Consider the following 19254-nt stretch of genomic DNA (forward strand, 5'->3'; position numbering starts at 1 on the left):
GCTCCATCTCACAACCCTGAGATCATGACCTAAGTGGAAATCAAGAGTCAGACACCTAACTGACTGAGTGACCCAGGTTCTCCTATAGTGAACTTTTTTTTAAAGAAAATTAAAATCACCTGTAATCCCAGCACTTTGTAATAAATAAGATTGAATAATTTGGTTTATATCCCTCAAGTTTTTCTCTATATACATATGTATATATTTTTTAAGATGTTTGGGATCATACCATTTTCTTTTTCTTCTCCACTTAAGGATTTTGGTCTTGTTTCCTACCCTATTTTAATCTTCACCTATGTTTCTCTTTTTCCTTTCACTCTTTAACATGTTTATTACATTTCTGCATAAACTGCCTTAAATCTTTGGAACATGACCAGATACAAATAAATAAAACTTTACATTGAAAGCAATGGAAGGGTATTGAAAGATTTTAAACATGGTAGTAACAACAGATTTTTACTTAGAAAGAATTGTACTGGCAGAGAGTGGATAAGGAAGTGAGTAATCTAGAGATTTCTTGTAGAAATTCATGCAGGAGCTCATGTTGGTCTGAACTAAGGCCCGTGGCAGTTCTGGGTTTAAAGTCCAGAGAGTGGCTGTGGCAGTGGGTCACTTAAGTATATAGAAGTGGAAGTACATAAACATAGAAGAAGTGAAGAAGGCTTGGGAATTGGGGAGTCATTCACATGAACATTAATGTCCGTAGGTCAATGTTAGGACCAGGAGGACAGAGCAAGACATGGGGCTTCTCCTTAGTGAATGTCAGGAGGAACAAGGAGGCCAAGTCCTAAGTGGATGTCAGAAAGAGGCAAGGAATCTGGTAGTTTGCATAAACCTCAAAGGGAATGACTGAAGGAGATCAGATTCAGCAAAGAGATAGGGGGTGCAGGGATTTATCTACAAGGAATAGAAGTTCCAAAGGCCCAGGTACCTGGGGTAGTTGTGAGTGCAAAGATGAAGGAACCCAGAGTAATACCAAGTACAAGCAACATCACATGGTCAAAGGGCCACATTTGAGGCCACAGGGCTTTGGGATTAACTGGCCACAAAGTTACCCCTGGAACTCTCTGATGGAGAACAGTTTCAGAATGAAACAGTTGGTGGTGTTGAAACTTAAGCATGTTTGCTATTTATGGTTCACTAAGGATACTGTGTATGGCCTTTGCCCAATATTCCAAAGAAACCAGTGTTGCAAAATTACCTTGGCCTCAGAACAGCTTAGTTTGTTGGGTCAGTGCATAAGGCCTGGTGCTCTCATAGCACCAGGGGGGAGCGCAAACAGGTTTGTACCCTGCAGTCCATCCTCTAGACTGTACCTATTCTGTAAAGCCTCTTTCAAGATAGGTGGGTGGTCAGGCCCTTGTCAGGATGTAAGGATGGATGTTCACAGACTCTGAGTGCACAATAGAATATAATGAATGAGGAAGTTTCTCCATAAAGACAAGTGTAAAAACAGCAGTGTGAGATGAGATCCGCAAGGCCTGAGTCAGGGTTAGGAGGAAGGGAGCTAACATTTATGTAGCATTTCTTGTGTGCCAGCTGGCTATGATGTGTCTTACACATTACCCCACTAATTCTAGCCCTGAGGGGTTTAAGTGTCACATTCACGTAATAGATGACAAGTTGGAAACTCCACAAGGTAAACTCAAATCAAAAACTAATGAATGACTAAGCCAGAATTCCAAACTAAATATGCTTAGCTCCAGAGCCCATGTTCTTTCCACTACTACACGTTGTTTTACTACATGTGGTTTCTTCCAAAAACCAACAGTTCCAGATATGTTGTGTGGCAGCCCAGTATAATGGCTCAGACCGTGGACTCTAGCGTCTGAAGGCCTGGATTAGAGTCCCAGAACTGGGGTATATATTCTGTGGGACTTGGTCACATTAGATGCCTTCGGTTTTCTTATAGGTAAAATGGAAACAGTAGTTCCCATCTCATATCGTTTTCATGACATTGAGTAAGTTAATATTTGCAAAGCACTTAGGACAGTGCCCGGCACATGATAAGTGCTATGTAACTGTGTGTTAAATATAAGGTAAAATTAAGGGTCATTAGACGGACTATGAGGAACAAAATAATACAAAAGGGATAACATGAAGTATTGCCACTTGAAATGTATTTCTCCTGCTTACAGGATGGACTCAACTTTGGTTGGTTAGATGGGAAACATCTTCAGTTTAGTCGCTGGGCTAAAAATAATGAACCACTTGAAGACTGTGTAATATTAGACATTGATGGATTCTGGAAAACATCTGATTGTGATCATATGCAACCGGGTGCTATTTGCTACTATCCAGGAAGTATGCTATGTTTTAGTTCTTAAATTATTATCAGTCTCATGAATAGTGAAATTTGTGGGGAGTAGTTCTGTAAAATCTTGTTTTGAAATTATAATCATGTCCTTTCTTACAACAAAATTTGTGAAAATTCATATCAGGTAGAATTATTATATATTAAGTACTTGGTCACTGATTTGTTATTTTAGACATTGTTATATATTTATTTTTGTCAGTTGATAATGATAATTGACCTTTGAGTTTTAAATCCCTATTAGCCTCATTTTGGATATATTTTGTTTATATTCTATAAGAACTTCTATCTGTGGGAATTTTTTTGGTAATTCTTATCAACAACTAATATTTCTTTTTAAGAGTCACTGTTAAGATTAATCTGTTTGCAAGTCACAGTAACCAGCTCAAGCTAGCTTCAGCCAAAAGGGAAATTTAGATCGTCAAAAATGAGAATATAGCTGAGCTTCATGAGAATGGGAATCAGAAACTGAATGGAATCAGGAACCCAGAGATACTATCTCCCACCTATCTCTTCTGTTTCTCTCTGTGGATCTGACTCTTTTTTTATATACTTTCTGCTTCTTTCTGCACATGGTAAAACAAGGCAGCTCTGTAGCCTTCAAATATAGCTGTAACTGGCAATGAATTGACTATCCTTGAATTCCACTTTCAAAATTCTTAGAAAGAATCTGATATACCCAACTGAGTAAGGTATGCAATCTCTAGCCTTAGTCAGAGGAAGGTGGTTTTACAACCACCAGGGGCCCACATTTGTGCATTTTCAGGAGAGAGAAGATACTACTTTCCAGACAAAGAAAGTTGTAAGCTGGGAGAGATTCTGAATGGTCTCTACTGCATATTAAATCGGTTTGACTGTCTTTGAGTAGAGCATAGCTATATTTGCATCTTCTTAAACGTATTGCTTTTTCTTAAAATTTTTTAAAGAACCAGATTTTCTAGATGTCAGATTTTCAACTATTTTCTGTTAGTTTTCATTAAAGCAACAACTTAGAAAATCATGTATTTCATTAAAATGTACCCTTAAAAATAAATAAAAAATAAAATATGACTCTAAAATTAGAGAAGATATCAGTAGCCAGAAACTTAAAGATGAGTTTCCAAAGTTATAGTTCAATGCCCATTATGAATATCTTTGTATAGTATCTGAGGTTGCCTCTTGTATTTGAGATTTGGTGGTACAGGAAGACAGAAACTACATTTAACCTAATAGCACCTCATGTTTTATATTCTCCCACTCACTCCACAGCAGGGGAAAGAAATTATGTTAAATAAATTTCTTCCTACAGAAACCCAGTTAAGAGGTCATATTATATTTGAATATAAACAGAGCAAGCATCATTTGGCTATTATTTATTGGCTTCCTGAATATTCCCTACAAATCAAGCCTAATTACCATGAACAGGATTCAACATTTATGTCTACAGTTAGAATTCTTACCACTGTTTTTTTCTTAGATGAGACTGACAGAGAGATCAAACCAGTTGGCAGTGTTCAGTGTCCATCTCCTGTTCTATCTACTCCGTGGATACCATTTCAGAACTCATGCTACAATTTTGTGATAGCAAAGACTAAATATACAGCAACAACACCAGATGAAGTTCATTCTGAATGCCAGAAACTGAGTAAGTCCCTTATGTGGCCATTAGATGTATGTTCATTAAAAAATAAGTCTCACCTGAGTGTGTTATAAATTTTTCTAATTAGCACTAGATCTCAAAAATATTTATCTCCTACTTTCTGCATTATCAATAAGAAAAGGTATTAACATTTGTGGCTAGTTAAAACGGAGAATATAAGAATTACTTCTTTACCCATCCATTAGAGAACTAGTCTGTCTTTACATGAATAAACAAATGAGTTCTACTTAAAAAGCAAAAGAAATGACACTAGCAAGCTGAGAACTGGATGTTAAACCAAGCTAGACTGTGGGCAAAGTAAAAATAGGTGAATTTCGGTGGTCGAAAGCTCATATAAGTAGTCAAAAGCAAAGAAGCAGCTCTGCTTAAAAGAAATGCATATTTCATACTTTCACACTTTCAACTCTTAGGACTCTTCAGATATTCCCTGTGAGATCCACTGAGGATCTGTGACTTCTGAACAGTGGACCTGTGAACTCTGGGAATTTCCTATGGCAAATATCAAAGTATTATTCCCAAAATGTGCTGTGTAGAAACTAGTCTTAAAAGATATTCTACAAAAGGATCCTTAGAAAAAGAACAAGATTGAGAAATATTATACACCATTGCTTCCTGTTAGATATTATCAAATGTACATTAACATATACTTTAATATATGTTATAAATGAATTCGTTAACTTTGTTTAACCAATAATGTGACACTTTTATCCATTTAGTCTTTTTCTGAGAAATTCCTGCTAATTTGCTGAGGAACACCTTTGGGAAATGTTAAACTTTTTTAACCCTAATATAAAGAGTGATCTCTAAAGAAAAGGAAGATCTATCATACAGTCCATCCAAAAGGTTTTATTTATTATGGTTTTGGGCAGTATATTATTAATATGGATAAATTTGTACCAATTCAAAATAAGCTTTAAATGGGAAAAAGTTAAGTGAATCAATGTTTTAAATTCTCTACTCAGCTGCTAATTTTTCACTATTCTATAAGATTAAATTTTTTTTCAAAGATTTTATTTATTTATTCATGAGAGACACAGATTAAGAGAGAGAGAAAGAAAGAGGCAGAGACACAGGCAGAGGGAGGAGCAGGCCCCATGCAGGGAGCCCGACATGGGACTCGATCCCGGGTCTCCAGGATCAGGCCCTGGGCTGAAGGTGGTGCTAAACTGCTGAGCCACCTGGGCTGCCCATATTCTATAAGATTAAATGTAATATGAAAATATTTGGAGTACCTGGATGGCTCAGTTGGTTAAACATCTCACTTTTGATTTCGGCTCAGGTCATGGTCTTAGGGTCATGAGATCAATCCCTGTGAAGAGCTGGGCATGGAGCCTGCTTAAGATTCTCTCTCTTCAGGAAGACAAACCAGGAGAGACTTCTAATTCAGGGAAACAAACAAAGAGTTGCAGAAGGGGAGGAAGGTGGGGGGATGGGGTGACTGGGTGACAGGCAGTAAGGAGAGTACTTGATGGGATGAGTACTGGGTGTTATACAGTATGTTGGCAAATTGAATTTAAATAAAATAATTTTCTTTTTCTTCACTAAAAAAAGCAAAAACAAAATATTTGAAAACTTAATCTATTTATTTTGGTACAGATTATTTTCTTAAAAGGATTTATTTATTCATTTGAGAGAGAGAACAGGAGTGGGGAGAGCGGCAGTGGAAGAGGACCAGGGAGAGAATCTCAAGCAGACTCCCCACTGAATTCAGCATCCTATGTAGGGCTGGATCTCATGACCCTAATATCATGACCTGAGCTGAAACCAGAGTCGGATGCTCAACTGATTGAACCACCCATGTGCCCCAGTACAATGAAATAGTTATATTTATATGTCTGTCTTATTTTTCATTATTGTTTTAGAGTTTATTAAACTGGGAAATAAATGTTTTAAACCTACCAAAATAAAGTGTTCTAGATAAGTAATTATTAAAATGATTGACTATTTTTTATGTAACAGATCCAAAATCACATGTTCTGAGTATTCGAGATGAAAAAGAGAATGACTTTGTTCTTGAGCAACTTCTGCACTTGAATAATATGGCTTCATGGATCACATTAGGTATAACTTATGAAAGTAAGTTGTAAATCTGCTGATTTTCTCGATTTAAATTCATATACCTCATTATGAACTACTTGTTTATTAAGCTACAAAAGTATAGTTCTTCAAAGTATATATTTGTTTGTTTTAAAGATTTTATTCATTTATTCATGAGAGACACAGAGAAAGAGGCAGAGACATAGGCAGAGGGAGAAGCAGGCTCCCCCTGGGGAGCCTAATGCAGGACTCGATCCCAGGACACCGGGATCAAGACCTGAGCCAAAGGCAGACGCTCAGCTACTAAGTGACCCAAGAGCCCCAAAGTATATGTTTATCAATATACAAAATGATAATTATACACTTAGCAGAACTTATATAAATACTAGACAGTTTTTGTATCTCAAATCTGCCATTAAAATGCCTTTACCACTAAGATTAGAGTTAAATGGTGGAAAATAATTTCTTTTCTCCACTATTTCTCCTAGCAATTCAAGACTAACTAAAAATGACCATGCTGCCAAAGAAATCTTCAATAATTACTTTATATCTCTACTATGTATATGGGATGAGTGGGAATGGAATTATACTTCTATTATCATTGCACCTTTGGGTTTACAACTTTGGCTTGGACTGTATGTTAGAAAAATGAGGAGCAGTCTGGCAGTGAGATAGAATATTTGAAATTGGGACTAAATACCACAAGTCCAAGGTATAATTGCTATAAATTTTTTTAAAGATTCATTCATTTATTTTAGAGAGAAGAGAGAGAGGGTGCGGGCATGCTCATGAGGTGACAGGGGAGGGGCAGAAGGAGAGGGAGAGAAGCTCCAGCAGGCTCCTTGCTGAGCATGGGGTAGTGCCCATGACCCTGAGATCATGACCTGAGCCAAAATCAAGAGTCGGCCCATTCAACCAGCTGAGCTCCCCAGGTGCCACACTATGAAATTTTTTAAGACACAGACCCTAGTAATAGCAGAAATAAGACCTATTTAGAAAAATACTCAATTGGAGGTGTCCTGAAAATCATAAAAGTCGAAATTAAGAAAAAAGTCACTCTGAAACATCACACATCAAAAGCATACATTTAGCCTCAAGGGAGGTAGGCCTTACTAAGGGGCATAGGACAATGACAGCCAAAGGCAGAAGCTAACTTACTCAAATATGAGCATGCCATATTAAATAGCTAAATTAATCAAATATGAGCATGCCATGTTTAAAAATAGCCTTCTCCTTGCAATTTAACCTTTCTTAGAGTTGGTAAGGTTTTTCTTAAATACTTATGATGTGCAGATGAGTTAATAAAAATTAAGCTATCAAGCAACAGGTAGGACTTAAGTTGCCAGTTGAAGATGAGTTCATCATAGTAGGACTTAAGTATCCAAATCCTATCTCCAATGACACTTGAATACCCTTAAAATTAGGAAGGGGAAAAAATGGAGAGAAACTAGGTGGCTAGGCTTTACTTGGAAATGATCAAGGAAACAGTGTTCCATAGGGATTGGGGGAGACCACACCCAGGACATAGAGATTTTAATTTTACCTTCTGATATACTTTTTTAGTTATATTATCAGAAACAACTAAAAATGTATTCTGTATTCTAAAAAGCATTTTCATATCCGTAGACTTCCTTTTAATCTAATCTTAACTTATTTTTATAAATTGTATGAGTAACAAAATTTCTACTAAAATACATAGACCTATGAGTGACATATAGAAAGATATTTCAAGCAAACAGCAAATTTGGTTTATTTTTTTATTTTTTTTTAAGATTTTATTTATTTATTCATGAGAGACACACACAGAGAGAGAGGCACAGACACAGGCAGAGGAAGAAGCAGGCTCCATGCAGGAAGCCTGACAGGGGACTCGATCCTGGGTCTCCAGGATCACACCCTGGGCTGAAGGCAGTGCTAAACCGCTGAGCCACCTGGGTTACCCAGCAAATTTGGTTTAAATCTAATTCTTAGTGGTTAAATTCATGTCCATAGATTAATTTAATTACTTCAGTATACTTAAATAATATTTAATTACAATACCACTGATAAAAAGGATTTTGTTTTTAAAGTTCTGACTTTTCAGAAGTAGGGCCATGAATAGAAATTACTGAGGGAAGCCACTTGTCAAGCCAAGTGAAAAAGTGACCCTTTTGTATAGCAACTTTAGGAATATACCATTGCCCATCATATTGGCCATAAAATTGTCAGTTTAACACTTGGGGGGAGAGGTTTCCAAAGAGGGCCTGAGACATGAGGTGATAGAGAGCAGCGAGCAAGAACCAGATCACATGTATAGTGTTTCTAGCTGCAGGCAGATGTTTAAGTATACTGCCTCAGAAGACAGTCATCAGTGAAAGGTACAAATAACCAGGACAACAATGGGTATGTGTACTTTATAATGACACCACTCTTTAGGCCGATTTGTAATTTTAATAGGCCTAGCAACTTATTTCTCCAGGAACTTTAATAAAATATATTCCCATACCATACAATTCAGCCATTTAAGGTATATAATTTAATGGCTTTTAATATAGTCACAGGGTTGTGCAGCTACACTACCCCAAAAAGAAATACTCCCTCCTCATTCCTTATCCCCTCTCCCAGCTCCCAGCAAACTACTTACCTGCTTTCTGTCTCTACAGATTACCTGTTCTAGACATTTCATATAAATGAGATCATACAGTATGTGATTTTTCTGTGTGACTAGCTTGTTCTACTTAGCTTAATGGCTTATGCATGTAGCACTGTAGCAGGTATCAACAATATTCTATTGTATGGATATGCTGTATTTTATTTATCAATTCATCACTTGATGGCCTTTTAGATTCTTTTTACTTTTTTGGTTATGAATAAAGCCTCTATGAATATTCACGTACAAGTTTCTATGTGGATGTATATTTTCATTTATCTGGGGTATATATCTAGGAGAGGAATTGCTGGGTCTTTTTTTAACCCTTTGAAGAACTAGCAGACTGTTTTCCTAAGCCACTATACCATTTTCTATACCTTCCAATTTTCCTGTATCTATGCCAACATTTTTTATCTCTTTTTGATTGTAGCCATCCCAATAGGTATGAAGTGGTATCTAATTGATAAAAATTATGTCATTTTTATTTCATTTCCCTGATGATTAATGATATTAAACATAATTTCATGTACTTAGTGGCTATCTGTATATCATCTTTGGAAAAAAGTTTATTCAGATTCTTTACCCATTTTTTAATTATTTATCTTTTTTATTATTGAGTTATATAAACATTTCTTCTATATTCTGGATATAAGTTCCTTGTTAAATAAACAATTTATAAATATTTTCTCCCATCATTTTCTTTATTTTTTTAAGTAAGCTCCATATCCAACATAGAGCTCAAACTCATGGCCTCAAGATCAAGAATATCAAGCTCTACTGACTGGGCCAGCCAGGCATTCCCCCACCACCACTTTCTTGATAGTAGAATTTATAGCAGAAATTTAAAAAAAAAAGATTTTATTTATTTATTTGTGACAGCAAAAGCGGGAAGGGTTGGGAGAGAGGCAGATGGAGGGGGACAAGCGACTCCACCAAGCAGGGAGCCTGACTCAGGGCTCCATCTTAGGACCCTGGGATCATGACCTGAGCTGAGGGCAGACACTTAACTGACTGAGCCTCCCAAGTGCCCTGCACAAAAGTTTTTAATTTTAATGAAGTACAACTTACCTATTTTTTATCACTTATGCATATCTAGAAGGCATCGTCATGAAGAAATACTCGTATGATTCATTCTAAGAGTTTTATAGTTTCAGCTCTTATGTTTAGGACTATGATTTATTTTGAGTTAATTTTGTATATGGTAAAAGGAAAGGGTCTATATATATGTTTATATTTATTTATTAATATAAAATATATGTATATTTTTTTGCATGTAGATATCCTGTTGTCCCAGGAACTATTCTTTTGCATTGAATTGTCTTGGCACCCTTGTCAAAAATCAGTTGACATAGATGTGCACAATTGTGTATGGTTTAGGTCCAGAGAAGAGATTTCTATCAATAGTTTTGTAATATGTTAATTTTTAAATAAAAGAATTATATTCATTTTCATTGCAATTTAACATATATACAGGAGAAATGAAAATTTGATTAAAAATGATAAAACATAAAGCTATGGCAGGATGGTGAAATCACTTTATAAAGTATAAAATTTATAAGCTATAAATTTTAACTTTTATGTTTATAATTTATGCTTTCCAAGTTAAAAATAAGCATGATTTACTACTATAGTCAGAAAATATTTTAAAGGACTATACTTAATCATACAACTTTTTAGAAAGTAAGTAAAGGAGAAAAAATCAGTTGAGTTTGTAATATTAACTATTATTCAAGCCTTCATTCAATCTCTAAGCATAGAAAAAAATGTTTCTTCCCTAGATAATTCTCTTCTGTGGTCTGATAAGACCATGCTGTCATACACAAATTGGAGAAGAGGAAGACCAGATATAAAAAATGACAAGTTTTTTGCTGGCTTGAGTACTGATGGTTTCTGGGATATTCAAGCCTTCAATGTTATTGAAGAAATATTTCACTATAACCAGAACAGCATTCTTGCTTGTAAAATTGAAATGGGTAAGTATGCTAATGTTGAATTTCCGCTCCAGAGAAAGAGAACATAAGGCCATTAGCTCCATGAATGGGAATCGTGCAACTGTGTTTTTTGAAAGTCTCGTCTATCTTCAGTTCTATGAGAGATACAGGAGTTACAGAGGAAGGAAAAGACACAGTCTGTGGTGTCAGGTTCTTGAACTCAGGGAGTTAAATGTATCTGGGAAGACAGCATTAAACTCCTTAGCATTATTTTATGTAAGTTAGTTTTAGGTTATTTGGTACTGGCTTAAGTTTGTTGGAAAGTCAAACAAATAAATAAATCTCAAAAGAGATCAATGAAAACAGGAGTAATGAAAACCATACTTTGAGGACAAGGTAAGACTTGGTTGGGTCTTGAAGACTGGATAAGATTTTTATAAATAATAAAGTGTGTTTGGGTAAAGTTTTGACATTCTCACCTAAAAATAAATGTTTCTTAAATTTGCCTAATTACTCAAGTAAATCTATTTATAAGTGCGTATCAGTTTTAAACTTTCCACAGCTTAGAAACTGTTTTTTTTTTTTTAGATTTAATTTACTCATGAGAGAGAGAGAGGCAGAGACATAGGCAGATGGAGAAGCAGGCTCCTGTGAGGAGCCTGATGCAGAACTTGATCCCAGGACCCTGGGCCTGAGCCAAAGGCAGACGCTCAACCACTGAGCCACCCAGGCGTCCCTAGAAACTATTATTATGGCCTCTCTGCTTTAAGCCCTCTGCTAACATCCAGACTGATCTTCTCCCTTCATAGTATGGCAGATTAACTTTCTGGAGCATCATTTTGATCAACAATCTCCAGGGTTTCCCTATTACCAATTACCTTGAATTCATGTAAGCTTCTAAGGCATTTTAGAAACAGTCTATTCGAAAATTAAAGGCTTTCTTCCAGCCCCATTTCTTCCCCATTCTTGGCTCAGTAAGCCTCTTACTGTGTCAGGCTGATCTCTTAATTGTCCCATGTACAGTGTGTGCTTATCCTCATTCGCACCTTTATTTATGTTTTTTATGGACTAGAAGTCTTTTTTTTCAAGATTTTATTTATTTATTCATGAGAGAGACACACACACACACACACACACACACACGGGGGTGGGGGGGCAGAGTCACAGGCAGAGGGAGAAGCAGGCTCCATGCAGGGAGCCTGACGTGGGACTCGATCCCGGGACTCCAGGATCATGCCCTGAGCCACCCAGGCTGCCCGACAAGAAGTCTTCCACCTTTTTTTTTTTAACTTCTTTAACAAACTTTTTATTTTAGAATGATTTTATATATATAAATCTATATATAAATATAGAAATCTATATATATAAATATAAATATATATATATAAAAGATTTTATTTACTTATTCATGAAAGACACAGAGAGAGAGGCAGAGACATAGGCAGAAGGAGGAGCAGGCTCCCCGTGGGGACCCTGGGACACCAGGATCACGACCTGAGCCAAAGGCAGACACTCAACCACTGAGCCACCCAGGTGCCCCGGAATGATTTTACATTTATAGAAAAGTTACAGAGACAATACAGAAAGTTCCCATATACACCATAACCGATTTCCACTATTGTTGACATCTTACGTAATTATGGTACATTTGTCACAACCAGTATGATAGATTACTATTCATCAAAAGTCCATACATTATTCAGATTTTTAAAATTTTTTATTTACTATGCCCTTTCTCTTCAGGATCCTATCCAGGATATAAGTTACGTATATTCATCATGTCTCCTTAGGTTTGTTTCTCTTGGCTATGAAAGTTTCTTAGACTTTTTTTGCTATCAATGACCCTGACAGTTTTGAAGAGGACTGACCATGTATTTTATGGAATGTGCCTCACTTCGGGTTGACTGATGTTTTTTTTTATTTTAACCTTGATCACTTGCCTCTAGATGATATTAGCTTTCTCCACTGCAGAGGTACTCTTTTCCCCATTTCCAATACCATACTCTTTGTAAGGAAGTCACTAATGATCAGCCCACACATACAGACTGAAGGGTTATTCCCCTTTCTGGGAAGGGCATATCTATGTAAATTATTTGGAATTCTACTGTACAAGAGATTTGTCTATTCCCTACCGTTTTTTAACTTATTCAGTCAGTTGTTTATATCAGTATGGACTCATGGTTATATATTTTATACTTTGGGTTATAATCCAGTATGCTACATTATCTAATATTTTATTCAAATTGTTCTAATTCTGGCCATTGGGAGCTCTTAGTTCCTGTGCCTCTCTTTGAAGTACCCTCATCATTGTGGTTTTGTTACTGTTATATTATTCTCCATTTGTTTTTAGCTTACTTTCTGGTTATCTTATTTCTTTCTAGTCCAAATTTAACCTAACATAAATTTTGCAAACATAATTTGTTAAGCAGGCTTTCTTTTCTTTCTTCTTCTTCTTCTTTTTTTTTTTAAGCAGGCTTTCTGACTCTCTTAATTCAGATGAATCAATCTTTCCTTCTCTACTCCATCACATATATTATAGCAGTTAATTGTTTGATCTGCATTTTAGGTATCCTTTTCTATCTCCAATTCCTATGTGAGCTCTTTAAATGAAAGACAATGTTTATACCTTCTTTTAATCAACCAGAAAATTATAATATTTAAGAACCTATCACATGTGTTGTGGCAATAAGAAAAATGATGTATGTATTTTACCTCCTTTGTTAATAAGAAATCCAGGTTTATTTAACTTTAGAAATGATCACATGTCCAGTCTTACCCAAAATATGTATTTTAAGTAATTTAAACATAATCACTAATGCTTTTAATTTAAATATTATAGTTGACTACAAGGAAGAATATAATGCTACTCTGCCACAGTTTATTCCATATGAAGATGGTATTTATAACGTTATTCAAAAAAAGGTAACATGGTATGAAGCATTAAACATATGTTCTCAAAGTGGAGGTTATTTGGCAAGTGTTCATGACCAAAATGGCCAGCTCTTTCTGGAAGACATCGTAAAACGTGATGGATTTCCACTATGGGTTGGGCTCTCAAGTCACGATGTAAGTCTTGTCTTATTTCCCAGAAATTTTGCAAATGTGTTAGAAGGTTGGAAATTTGAGCATAAGATTTTTTTTAAAAGATTTTATTTATTTATTCATGAGAGACACAGAGAGAGAGAGAGAGAGGCAGAGACATAGGCAGAGAGACAAGCAGGCTCCATTCAGGGGGCCCAATATGGGACTCAATCCCAAGACTCCAGGATCATGCCCTGGGCAGAAGGCAAGTCGCTCAACCACTGAGCCACCCAGGCGTCCCTGAGCATAAGATATTAGTTCAAAGTGTAACATCAGCTGAAGTCTTGGGACTCAATTTGCATAGCATAGCACTTTTTTATCTCTTTACAACACAAAGCAAATAGAAAACTATATTTGTAGAATGCTGTAGGGCAAATAGCCAGAACCATAACTGCCCTAGACACTGCCATCCCAAGGGTCCAGCAGATAAATATCTCAACAATACCTCTCAGTTGGAGCAGACCAACTGAAAGTGGTAAAAAAGGAATAGCACAGAATCAGAAAAACCTGAGTTCCAGTATTAGTGGTAGGTCTTCCATTTACATGTTCAGTGATCATGAGCAGGTTATTTGACCATTGTAAGCTTGTTTCTTCATCTGTAAAACTGGGATGATAATATTTTCCTTAACATGGGATTATAGTGAAGATTAACACAAAAATGTATATAAGATACCAAATAAAATTCTTAATGTTAGGACTAATAAATGTATTTTCTTCTCACTTTCTCCTTACAAATTGCACTATTTGGGAATAATGTTTTGGTAGTAAACACGTCTTTTGTGCCACTATTTGAATCCTGTTAATATAGTCAGTTACCTATAATAATATCCAATATGCCAAAAATAGGCATCTATTGAGAGTAGAATTGAAGGCATAATTTAAATAATCTTTAGAACAAAGTGAAAAGGATTTTTAAAAGGGTGACAAATCAGGATTATAGAATCAAGGAAAAATCAAAAGTAGCCTTCCCATATGAATTTCTTGAGAAATATTTTCTTCTTCTAGCTCCCTGCTGTTTGATGGCCTTTATAATATGAAAAAATGTAGCCAGAGACACAAACCACAGAACTATAAAACATAAAAAACAATATTCAGAATAATATGAAGGTTGGGATGATAAATCTGTAATTGTGCATGTCATTTAATTTCAAGTGTTATAAAAACTCATCCTTAAAAACAATAAATCTAGAGACAGGGTATAGTAACTCTGTAAATTTAAAGTCCTACTTAAACTGCACAAGAGTAAATGTCTCAAATCAAAGTGTCAAAAGTAAATCCCTGATTTTGCAAATAGGTCCAGACCTATAACAATTGTAAGCACATAATTAACAATCCGTTCCAATACTTCATAAAGTATATGTATTCTTCTTAATATTCTTTTTGAACATTCTTTCTTTCTGGATTCAGGTTATCTCTATCATTCTTTAAAAAATTCTTATGCTAAAAAATGTTCTAAACCTTTTTATATCTATTATTCTTAAAACAGGGAAGTGAATCAAGTTTTGAATGGTCTGATGGCAGTACATTTGACTACATCCCATGGAAAGATAAACAATCTGCTGGAAATTGTGTTGTCTTGGATCCAAAAGGAATTTGGAGACATGAAAAATGCAAGTCTGTTAGGGATGGTGCTATTTGTTATAAACCTATAAAATGTAAGTCTTGATTTTGAAGAACTATATTGATTGAAATATGACATTTTGTGTTATGTACATGATCAAATAAAGGGATTTTTGTAGATTTTTAAGTAAGGTTTATTCACAAATCCTATAAAAATAATGTTGATACTTTGTGAAGAGAAACAAATATGATATATCCTTTCAAGATATGTTCCCAAAGACTTTTAGTTCCTCTATTACTAAGTATCTATTACTCTAGAATTTGTGAATTTTAATTTAACTTAGCAATGTTTTACAAAGGCTGAAATGTTTCTTTTATTTTTTTTATTCTTTTTTTAATATTTATTTATTTTTTTTATTTATTATTATTATTTTTTATGATAGACAGAGAGAGAGAGAGAGAGAGAGGCAGAGACACAGGAGGAGGGAGAAGCAGGCTCCACGCCGGGAGCCCGATGCGGGACTCGATCCCGGGACTCCAGGATTGCGCCCTGGGCCAAAGGCAGGCACTAAACCGCTGAGCCAACCCAGGGATCCCTGAAATGTTTCTTTTAAAAAAGAGTTCAGCAGCATATTAATTTGGGAAATACCTCAGGTTTGATTTACCATATTGATGGCTCTGGGAGTTTCTATAGTAAATAAATCTGCTTAACTTTGTGTAACTAAGCACTTTCCAAACTTACATGATTCTTAAAATCTAAGGAAAAAGCCCCTTCCATCAGGGACTGGACTTGGGGTCATCGTGACAGGCAGAGCCTTGAAGAAGAGCACAAGAACCAAGATCACCCAGGAGCTGCAGGAGCCTGCTGGACAAGCCAAGAGATGGTGGGGGTGGCATCTCTGAGGCCTCTGGTTCTCAGCACTTGTCATGCTTTCTGCTCCAAAGAATCCCTCAAAGAAGATTCAACATTTGTAATTAAACAGATTCAAGCAGAAGGAAATGTGAAAACCTTATCTAGAGAAACAAGTGAATACAAGAAAAGGAGAATGAGATCAAGAATGAGGAATGAATGGATAATCAAGAACTGACATCTCAGTTGTTAGGTACAGAAAGTTAATGTTTTAGAAAAACAATTGGAATACATGAGAAATGTGGTAAAGTATACAAAAGTGGAAAACACATCTGTGTTGGCTAAACAGAATTTATAGGATCAAGTAGAATGACAACATGAACAAACACAGATTCAGTGCTATACTGGCTTGAATAGTATCCCCCCAAACTCACCTCCACCCAGAACCTTAGAATGCAATCTTATTTAGAAATAGCCTTTGCAGATGTAATTAGTTAGATGAGGTAATGCTTGATTAGAATGGGCCCTAAATCCCATGACTGGTGTCCTTATAAAAGGAGAGAAACAGACACAGAGGGAGAAGGCCCTTTGATGACAGAAGCAGAAGTTGCAGTGATGCAGCTTCAAGCCATGAATTGCCATCAACCACTGGAAGTGAGGAGGCCTGAAAGAGATTCTCCCTCAGAGCCTCCAGAAAGAAGCAGTCCTGCTGACACCTCATTTTTAGATTTGCCTCTGGAACTGTGAGAGAATTAATTTCTGTTGTTTTAAACCACCAGTTTTGTGATAATTTATTATGGCAGCTCTGGGAAACTTATACAAGAGCAAACTTTGAAAATTAAATCTTCAAGGGGCACCTGGATGGCTCAGTCAGTGTAGTGTCCAACTCGACTTCGGCTTAGGTCATGATCTCAGGACTGTGAGATCAAACCCCATGTTGGGCTCCACATAGGGCATGGAGCCTGCTTAAGAATCTCTCTCCCTCTCTTCCTGTCCCTTCCCTCAACCCATCTCTCTCTCTCTCTCTCAAACAAACAAAAACTTAAAAAAAAAAAAAGAAGAAGAAAATAAATGTTGGTAAGGATGTGGAGAAATCGGAGCCCTTGTACATTGCTTGTGGGAATAAAAAGTGGTGTGTAATCACTGTGGAAAATGGTATGGTGGTTTCTCAAAACTTTTAACATAAAATTACCATAGGATCTAGTGCTTCCACTTCTGGGTATATATTCAAAAGGGATGGAAGCAGGAACTGGAACAGATATTTGTACAGCCGTATTCACAGCATCTTAATTCACAATGGCCAAAAGGTGAAAGCACCCCAAGCCGTCCACTAACAGATAAATGCATAAGCAAAAAGTGGCATATACATACTATGGAATATTATTCAACATTAAAAAAGAAGGAAATTCTGACACATAATACAGAATACAACCTGCATGGTTGAATCTTGAGAACATTATTCTAGGTGAAATAACCCAGACACAAAAGGACAAATACCATATGATTTCAATTATGTGAGGTACCTAGAGCTGTTAAATTCATAGAAACAGAAAGTAGAATGGTGGTTTCTGGGGGCTGGCAGGAATGGGGAATTATTATTTAATGGGTACGGAAGCCCTAGCTCCTCTCTTTGTAGGAGACAGATTTTGCTATGCAAATATACTGCACTTTGTAAACAAATTACCAAATTTTCACTTGTGGATATGATTTTAAAAGTAATTTTTTATATGGCAAGGTAAAACTAAGTTTGTATCATCAAGATAAAAGGAATCCAAAGAAGGAAAGAATTTTAATTATTTCAAAGTACAGCCTGTCTTTGCTTCTTTTTTATTTTGTCTCTCCAATTGTTTTTAAATTAGGCTAATTCCATCTTAGAGGGCTAAATACTTTCTTCTGTTTTCTAAGTTTTAAAAATGTTATTCCAAAAAGCCAATTAGAATGTACACTTTTAGAGTATGAGCTGTAGCTTTCTCTGTTGTGTGTATTGAGTCTAATGCTTCTTATCCACAGGAACCATAGTTTCAGATAGGGCTTAGTGAGATTTTAAAAGTCAGTTGTTTTCTCTGCATTTTCACAATCATGTCTAACTTTTTTTTTTTTCATGTCTAACATTTTTATAGCTAAAGAAGTGTCCTCTCGTACATACTCACCAAGATGTCCAGCAGTAAAAGGGAATGAGTCCCAGTGGATCCAGTACAGGGAGCACTGTTACGCATTTGACCAGGCATTGCACAGTTTCTCAGAAGCTGAACAGTTCTGTTCAAAACTTGGTGAGTTAAAATTTATTGATTTTCTTGGACTCAATAATTTAATCATTGGATTTTTTTCCCAAGGAAATTATTTGAAATAATGATTGTATTTTTGAAAATATTTTGGGAACATCTGGGTGACTCAGTCAATTAAGTGTCTGACTCTTGATTTCAGCTCAGGTTATGATCTCAGGGTTGTGGGATTGATCCCCACATTGGGCTCTGCTCAGCGGCAGTCTGCTTGAGAATCTCTCTCTTCCTCTTCCTCTGCCCCACCCACCAATGCATGCATTCTCTCTCTCTCAAATAAATAAATCTTCTTTAAAAACTTCTAAAACAGGGACGCCTGGGTGGCTCAGCAGTTGAGCACCTGCCTTTGGCCCAGGGTGTGATCCTGGAGTCCCAGGATTGAGTCCCACATCAGGCTCCCTGCATGAAGCCTGCTTCTCCCTCTGCCTGTGTCTCTGCCTCTCTCTCTCTCTCTCTCTCTCTCTCTCTCTCTCTCTGTGTCTCTCATGAATAAATAAATAAAATCTTTTTTAAAAAAATTTCTAAAACACTCCATATTTATAATAGCATTTTATAACCTATTTTCCCAGTGGTAGGGAAATGGTATTTTATGATATATGAGTTAAGTGGAATTTTGGAATAGCCATCATAAATGACCAATGTAAGAATAAGTATATGGAAAATAAAAGTAACTGGGAAGACGTAGAATAAAAAATTGCTAAGTGAACCATTATGTGAAAATGATAAATAAAATGGTCTAAATATAGCAAGATATGTTTAGATGAAGGGATTAGGACAAATTTTTTTTGTAAAAGTTAAACATTAAATACAAAATTATAGGTTTTTCCACTACGTAGTTATGAATAAGTAAGCTTACTTATGATGAAGCGTGGGTTATTCATCCATTCTGCAACTGAAATTGCCCACATCCTCTGAACAGTATAAGGAACAGGAC

At 36.0% G+C, this 19254-nt stretch overlaps 1 protein-coding gene across 3 annotated transcripts in view; it reads left to right on the plus strand.

Annotated features, from left to right (window-relative positions):
• LY75 (lymphocyte antigen 75) overlaps positions 1–19254 on the plus strand; it is a 124555-nt gene that overhangs the window by 63735 nt on the left and 41566 nt on the right. For all 3 annotated transcript variants that reach the window (XM_072811228.1, XM_072811226.1, XM_072811227.1), the window contains exons 26-32: positions 2139–2304; positions 3771–3938; positions 5913–6029; positions 10398–10592; positions 13390–13616; positions 15118–15286; positions 18162–18311. In XM_072811228.1, the coding sequence (XP_072667329.1) occupies positions 2139–2304; positions 3771–3938; positions 5913–6029; positions 10398–10592; positions 13390–13616; positions 15118–15286; positions 18162–18311 (1192 nt within the window). The remainder of the gene's footprint in view (positions 1–2138; positions 2305–3770; positions 3939–5912; positions 6030–10397; positions 10593–13389; positions 13617–15117; positions 15287–18161; positions 18312–19254) is intronic.

Source organism: Canis lupus, chromosome 34, assembly GCF_048164855.1.
Source record: "Canis lupus baileyi chromosome 34, mCanLup2.hap1, whole genome shotgun sequence".
NCBI lineage: Eukaryota > Metazoa > Chordata > Mammalia > Carnivora > Canidae > Canis > Canis lupus.